At 44.8% G+C, this 8327-nt stretch overlaps 1 protein-coding gene across 1 annotated transcript; it reads right to left on the reverse strand.

Annotated features, from left to right (window-relative positions):
* Positions 1-218: 218 nt before the first annotated feature.
* Positions 219-3507, reverse strand: IL9 (interleukin 9). Its single transcript, XM_066343693.1, has 5 exons — positions 3394-3507; positions 3242-3277; positions 3125-3157; positions 1832-1963; positions 219-329 (listed from the first exon to the last, which is right to left on the reverse strand). The coding sequence occupies exons 1-5, from the start codon at positions 3505-3507 to the stop codon at positions 219-221; spliced, it is 426 nt and encodes a 141-aa protein (XP_066199790.1).
* Positions 3508-8327: the final 4820 nt, after the last annotated feature.

Here is an 8327-nt window from a genome sequence, read left to right on the forward strand (position 1 = left end):
GTGGGAATAAGCCCCAAGAGACCAAGTTGGTTCCTTTTTTCCACATGTATTTATTCCAAAATAAAGACATACAATTTTAAACAAATACATATTCTTAAAATCTTAAACAAATATTGCAAATGATTTTGACTTAGCATGGCTTACTTCATTTTTAAATTGTAACAACTTAAGGACGAGGCTTTTAAAATTCAATAAATAGAATAAATACTATGTCATCTTCATTCTCTGCCTGCCATCCTTGTTTTCTGGAAGGCTCCCAGGAGGGTCTTCAGAAATGTCAGTGTGTTGCCTGCGGTGGTTTGGTTACATGGCGGTTCACAGGAAAAATACTGCGGGGGTGAAGTTAACAGAGACAGAGTGACTGACACAGTGTGGGGCCTCACAGCCCAGGGGCCGCCTGCCAAGAGCCTGCTAGGGGGAGGGCAGGGTGCAGGCAGCAGGAGGCTCAAACCATAGAGCAAATCGATGGGCCAGCTCATGGCGCATTTTGTGAAGACACGTGAGTGGCTGACTTCGTGTCAGAATTGCAGGGGACACACACATACACGCACACTTATCAAATGGTCCTAAATCTCCTCATTAGAGGAAACCTTTCCTTGAGGCTTTCTGAGGCCAAAAGTCCTTTCTGGCTGTCCTTTCGGGGCCATTTTATAGCACAATGGCGAAGAACAGGGATTGGGGTCACACAGACCAGAATTCAAATCTAAGCTTTGCCACTTATGAAATATTTAGCCTGGTCTGGCCAGTTGGTTCAGTGGTAGAGTGTAGGCCCGGGTGTGGAAGTCCTGGGTTCGATTTCCGGTTGGCACACAGGAACGCCCACCTGCTTCTCCACCCCTCCCCCTCTCCTTTCTCTCTGTTTCTCTCTTCCCCTCCTGCAGCCAAGGCTCCATTGGAGCAAAGTTGGCCCGGGCACTGAGGATGGCTCTGTGGCCTCTGCCTCAGGCGCTAGAATGGCTCTGGTTGCAACAGAGCAACACCCCAGATGGGCAGAGCATTGCGCCCTGGTGGGCATGCCGGGTGGATTCTGGTCGTGAGCATGTGGGAGTGTCTGACTGTTTCCCTGTTTCCAACTTCAGAAAAATACAATAAATAAATAAATAAATACCTCCTTAGCCAATCCAAAAAAAAAAAAATCTTTAACTTGCAGGCCACAATGTCCACTTAGTTAACAAATAGAATCTCTAGGATAATTTAGTGCCCAGGGATTACAATCAGGTGAATTCATTCAGTATTCAGTCAGTACAGAGAAGTCAGTATCAACATAGGTGTGAGCTTTTTTTTTTTTTTTTTTTTTACAGGGACAGAGAGAGAGTCAGAGAGAGGAATAGATAGGGACAGACAGGCAGGAACAGAGAGAGATGAGAAGCATCAATCATCAGTTTTTCATTGTGACACCTTAGTTGTTCACTAATTGCTTTCTCATATGTGCCTTGACCGCAGGCCTTCAGCAGACCAAGTAACCCCTTGCTCGAGCCAGCGACCTTGGGTCCAAGCTGGTGAGCTTTTTGCTCAAACCAGATGAGCCTGCGCTCCAGCTGGCGACCTCGAGGTCTCGAACTTGGGTCCTCCGCATCTCAATCCGATGCTCTATCCACTGCGCCACCACCTGGTCAGGCAGTGTGAGCATTTTTTAAAGCTAGGGAACACTGGGATATCCAAGGCAAATCCCACTTTAATTCTATTGTTCTGATTAACTTTCTGAGATGTCTCTAACTGACCTTGAACTACCAATTCCAACACTATCATCTGTTCTCAATCAGATAGACTTGGCATCGCATTCACATAGAAACAACTAAGCGGAAGATAACGCAGATAAAGACAAACTCACTGGACACTTGTTGTGCTTCAGATTTCCGACTGTTTTCTTCACCCGATTGAAAATCAGGGGGGAGCTTGTGCTCACTGTGGTGTTGGTCATCCGGACCAGACCCTCCTGGAAGCACGGGGTGGTGCAGCTGTCCTGGGGATTAATAAGGATTTATGAAGAGAAGCACACAGAGGACCACTTTAAGAAGAAATAAGAAAATGAGTAGTTTTGGAGACTATTTTAATTTAACCAGTGTAACCTAAACTGACATTATTTTTTGACAGATCCCTTGCCAGTCTAGAAAATGATCAGAATTTCAAGGTGAGGCCCTTTGTCCACAGTGACAGTCCCTGAAGAGTTTCAGTATGTTCCATCCAAGCAACATGAGGCCTACGGGCCCTAGAAATAACGAGCTCTGAGTCTCCTTTCAAACAATGCTCCCCTGTTCCAAGTCTTGAAATAGCAAGTTCGAAAGTACAGGGAAGAAAAAGGCTTTTCACCTCAGCCTGCTGGGATGTGCCAGCTGAATGCAGCCAGTGTTTCTGCAGTAGCCAAAATCAGGGACTGCAGCCCACGGGGATGGGATAGGGTATAATTGCATGCTGCTGCGCTTCCCTGTTTTCATGTAATGGCTGGGCCACAGGGAGTGGGAGGTCTGACCTCAGCTGGATGAGGAGCTCAGATTCTCCCAGACCTTGATCCAGAGAGAGCCAAGCAGGCTCCCTGCATGAGTTTTTCCTCCTCATCTTAGCCAGAAATTTCCTGCCATGTGTCCTCTCAACCCAAGTGGCAATGAACTTCCAGAATCCCTTCCCACTTCCCCTCAGCCACTCGACCCTCCCAGAGACCACTCTAAATCAGCTACATAGACAGGAAGGGAGAGAGGAGGGAGGGAAAAGGTCCAGCACACACATAGTGCCAGAAAAAAGAGGAAGAGTTGTCATTCTCTTGGCATTGCTTTGCAACCTTAGAGTTATCATTGACTGGATTAGAAAGTGGTGTGATATGGGCTATATCACTCGTTATAATCTCCCTTCGAGTTTGACTTCATTTTGCCCATGGCGCGACTAACCTAAAAAGAGGATCAGGATTCTATTTTAAATATTGAAAAGTGATCAAGGGACATAGAGCTGACCAACTATAAAGAAATTATATAATATAGACTGCCAAGACAAGCCTGCTTTGAAAAGGAAATACTAATCTGTAACAAGTGTAATTAAGTAACACTTGCTTATCTAGAACATCAAGGAAAGCAATTACTTTTGCTTAAACACAAAGAACAAGATCAAGATTATCTTCCTTTACTATACTTACAGAAGGAATGGGCAGGCACAAACAATCGGTCACCTGCAAAAGAGTAAGTTCAAAGTGAAGATCCCAGATGCGAAAATTAAATTAGTTTGGAAAGCCCTTAACAGAGTGTTTACTCACATTGCTGCTACAGCTGCATTTTGACAGTGGATCTCCCTAAAGTAGACAGAGACAAGAATCCATAAGGGTGGCGTGTTTTTCATCCTCCTAAAAAAATTCACTTAAATTTTCAATAGCTGCCTTTCACACTGATGCGCCCCTCTGCAGCTTACCCGCAGTTTGTCAATGAGGTTCTTGACATTTTGAATCGCTACCAGGGTCTGACATGCTTGGCCAGCCACGGAGCACAGGAGCAAGGCAGAGGCAAGGACTACAGTCAGGAGCATCTTGACACAGGGCTGGAGCTCGGCCTGTACACACCTTCACGTCGAGTCGTATTTAAGTTCCCTTGCAAACGTGGAAAAACCCTGACATCAAACTGATACCAAGTGCCCACTTTTTCTCTGTAAGTTCGGGCCACTTGACATTGAAAAAAAAGATAGGCATTATATAAAACTGAGTCACTTGGCAAAGACTATATGATATAGTCTCAGGGAATCTTTCATTAGAAAAGATACTTTTGAAAAGATTGGATACTAAGATGCTATAGGAAAAGTCAAAGACCTTAAAACATATATTTATGAGTGTGTGTGTGTGTGTGTGTGTGTGTGTGTGTGTGTGTGTGTGTGTGTGTAACATATAATAGATATATCATTTTAAGGCAGAGGTTGTGGTTGTGAAATTTACACTTTCCATGAAAGCCCAGGGCTGTATTTTCCCTTTTCCACTTCATTGGAAATGCTGATACAATAGCCAGCCGCAGCTGTTCTAACGAAGGAGGTGGGGAGGGGTGGGGAAGAGCGTGGCGGGTTGGGGGCAGGAGGATGAGAGATAGTACCGTTTCCTGAGCTGCTCTGTCTGTCAGGGTTTTTGCAACCTCAGTCTAGTCATTGCCACCTCAGTCTTACTATATTTATTCACAAATCTTAACAATGTCTTTTCATGCCTGAGGCCAGATCCTGTACCTCATACAAGTGCATCTTTGTGCAAGTATTTCTTTGAATGAGGATCTCAAGAGGAAACTCTTCAACTGTAAGTGCAAGAATGCAGTTAACCTGCCTGTTAACATTGGCCTTGAGGATTCTTTAGTACCTTCAGGGAACTTACAGAGTGCTGTGCAACTAAGTAAAAACTCGGTACTTGAAATGGCATAGTAGCTGACATTACTGAGCACTTACTACATTCTAGTCACACTTCTAAGCACTGTATGGGAATGAAGCCATGGTATATGTACAGCCCCAAATGAGGTGGGTGCTAATTTGTCATTCCCCTGTTTTACCTTTTAAAACACTGTCTCTATCTTAGCTTCCCAGACCTTTGATGGGGCTGTTCTTATCACCAGAAGCTAGAAAGCAGTTTCACGGTAGCCCTACGGGATAAGTATTATGATTATCCTCATTATTTTAGAGCTAGGGAAACAGAGGCACCAAGAGGTAAAGAATTCTCCCAAAGTCACATAGCCAGGAAGCCACAAAATTTGTATTCAAGAGCTGAAGTCTGGCCCCCAGGTCCAGCTCTTAATCGTCCATCTTCCCTGCTTTTCTCAGTGTGTTTTGGTCTGCCTCTCCCAACAGGATGTATGCCCCATGGGCCCTGTGGGTCTAGTTCACTCCTGGGTCTCAGCGCTTGAGAAGGCACCTGGGAACAGTGGGCTAGTTGCATGGGAACTAAATGAACGTTTAATGAAAACTTCATTTTGAAAAATAGTTTCTGAAATTGTAAGAAAGATACACATAAAGTAAAATTTTTATAAGGTTTTAAATTTAGTTTCTGCATACATATTTGAAGGCATATGCATTTAAGAAAATGTATGTTCTACACACGAGAGACTGAAAGGTGGGTGTAAAGTCAGAAGCCACGGCCACCATCACAGCCGCCTGGCCAGTGCATGTTCGCATTAGATTGGGACAAACGGTAATGAAACAACAGAGCCAAAAACTGGTGGGCATTAGCTTTAATCCTAGCTTGCACCCGGCGGGCAAGAAATACACACAGTGGGAAAACACTTCCCTTTCCATTCAGGGGTCCCAAAGCCACTGACTTATCCGAGTTTCCTAGAATCAAAGGTTTCTACCTCACCAGCCTTATTCACCTCTGTTCCCCATCTCCTTCTCTCTGCACAAACTCTGCACAAACTGGCTTCTCCTTCAGCACTCTGCCATCTTGGCTGCTTCTCCTCTCCTCCACATGGCCTTTCTCTGCTCTCTTCTCTAATGCTAATTTCAGGAACTGAGAGAAAGCAAGCTCCCAGTCTGCCCCATTTTATAGTGTAGAAATCAAAACCTTTAATCCAATATACAAACAAGGAAGTCTCTGATACAAAGTCACTTAGGGTGGGAAAGGCTTAGTCTTAAAACTAAGCCTTAGGGTATAACCACCCTGCCTGCTTACAGCCTGTCCCCCACACCCAATGCAAACTGTAAGCGAACAAATCTATATATCATATTTACAAACTTATTTGACCAACATTGGGGGTCCTTTTGTTTAGCACTTGGAGCTGTAGTAGCCAATGGGGACAAATTTTCTGCTTTAACAGCCTGTGGCAATAGAGTTTTTCTCATTGTATGTTGTTCCTTAGGAGTGATGGGAGATACTCGGGGTCTGGCTGCACTATGGGGGTGGGGGGTATCTTGGTGCCAAACAAGGTGAAAACAAGTTGGCTTTTTGCTAAGTTCCCTAACTCCTCCTGCTGTTCTGACCTCCATGCCTGTGTTCTGGCATGGAGAAGGTCCAAAGGCCTCCCAGCCTATGGCAGACACACTGACTACAGAATCTGGTATCTATACCCTTTCCTTGTCGATAGAACCCTGATTGGTTTAGAAGGGCAATGTGCCCAGCTAAAAGCCCCCTTTTCAGCCTCTCTTGCTGCTACAGGTGTCCCTGTGACACGTGCGGATCAATGCAAAGGCCATGAATGTGGCTGTGAGTGTGCTAGCAGGAGCTTCAGCAGCATTTTTCTTTTCTTTTCTTTTCTTTTCTTTTCTTCCTTTCCTTTTCTTTCCTTTCTTTTCTTTTCTTTATATTTTAAGTGAGAGGAGAGAGAGAGACAGACAGGAAGGGAGAGAGATGAGAAGCATCAATTCTTCGTTGTGGCACCTTAGTTGTTCATTGATTGCTTTCTCATATTGTGCATTGACCGGGAGGGGGGCTCCAGCCAAGCCAGTGACTCCTTGCTCAAGCCAGCAACTTGGACTTAAAGACAGAGACCTTTGGGCTCAAGCCAGCAACCACGGGATCATTTTGATGAACTCATGTTCAAGCCAGCAACCCTGCACTCAAGCTGGTGAGCCTGTGTTCAAGCCAGCGACCTCAGGGTTTCAAACCTGGGACCTCAGCGTCCCAGGTCAATGCTCTATCCACTGCGCCACCACCGATTATGCTTCAGTAACAATCTTATAACTATGAAGGAATGGACAAGCAATTGCAGTAGCAGCAACACTAACACTTTGCACAAATAGAAAATAACCACAAAAAAAGTTAAAATAAAGCCACAGAAGCAATGATAGAAAGTAACCATAGGGCTCTGGACAGAGCTGCTGGTTAGAGCATCACCCTGAAGCACAGAGGTTGCTGGTTTGATTCCTGGTTGTGGCACATATAGGAACAGATGGATGTTCCTGTCTCTCTCTCTCTCTCTCTCTTAATAAAAATAAACATAAAAAAGGAAAGTAGCAATAAGAATATAAGAGTGGTACTAAATTCTAGTGAGATATCATTGCCCACTGAGGACCCTGAGCCTTGAAGCTCAGGAAAAATGGAAAGTTCTTATAAAAATAGAAGTTCACATGTGCTGGAAAGATGTCAGAGATGTGCTAGTATTGGATTGAACCACTCTCCCTAACATCATCAGGAGACTTAAAAGAGACTTGAAAAGGTCATCATCTTCTCACTATAGAAATCAATGCAATTGGCCTGACCTGTGGTGGCCCAGTGGATAAAGCATCGACCTAGAACACTGATGTCACTGGTTCAAATCCCTGGGCTTGCTTGGTAAGAGCACATATGGGAGTTGATGCTTCCTGCTCCTCTCCCCTTCTCTCTCTCTCTCTCTTTCTGTCTCTCTCTTTCTCTCTCCACTTTCTAAAAATGAATACATAAAATCCCCCCCAAAAAAAAAAAATCAGTGCAATTGAATGCTGTGTGGGTGAACCATGGAAATGATGTCGCCTGCCATCAGATGTGCCTCTCACACTGAGGAAACACTATACCACCCCTCTTACTGTAATGATGGGGGCCATACCCAGAAAGAAAAATGGGCTGTCCAAAGCCACATCTCTAGTTACTAGTGGGGGATAGTATAGTATAGTGGTTAAGCCAGTGACCCTGGAATGAGATGGCCAGGGTTCAAATCTTGTTTCTATCACTTGTTAGACACATGGCCTTGGGCAGGTGGTTTGACCTCTCCAAGCTCCCATATCCTGACTATTAAACAGGGATGAGGATGTAGAAAAGGGTGGTGGGGATGTGATTATTATATAAAGCCTATCTCAAAGGATTCTTGTAAAGATTAAAATAAATATTTACTTAGTGCTTAAAATGAATTAAATAGCCTTAATTTAAAGTTTGTTAGGGCCCTATTGTCTAGTTCAGGGGTCAACAAACCATAACCTACTTGGCCAGATCCAGTGTAAGGCCTGCAAGCTGAGAATAGTTGTTAATCTTTCAAAAGAGTTGTTTAAAAAATAATTAAGAAATAAAAATAAAGAAGAAGGTATGGCAGAGACTGTAGCCTGTGGAGCCTAAGAAATCTACACTCTGGCCCTTTACAGATAAAATCTACCCACGCTGGGTCTAGTTCCCACCCTGTATTCCTCAGCTATTATCTTCCCTCCTGGGAAGGGTAGACCTAGGGGTTGGTGACCCCCTTGTCCCTTCTTCCTTTGCTGCTCTGGTCACTCAGCTCAGGCCTCTGTGGAGAAGGGGGGTGGCCCTGAAGCACTGGTGGCCAGATCCTCTGAAGGGCTGAGGACCCATCCTTTCCGGTGCTCTGGTATGAGCTGACAGCTCCGTGAGCCAAAGGTTTGGTCTTGGTGCAGCCAGGTACCCACCATCGATGGTTTCTCATCTCGGCCCTGGCTTAGCAGGAAGAGCCCCACACCCTGAAATC

Source organism: Saccopteryx leptura, chromosome 6 (assembly GCF_036850995.1).
Source record: "Saccopteryx leptura isolate mSacLep1 chromosome 6, mSacLep1_pri_phased_curated, whole genome shotgun sequence".
In the NCBI taxonomy this organism is placed as follows: Eukaryota; Metazoa; Chordata; class Mammalia; order Chiroptera; family Emballonuridae; genus Saccopteryx; species Saccopteryx leptura.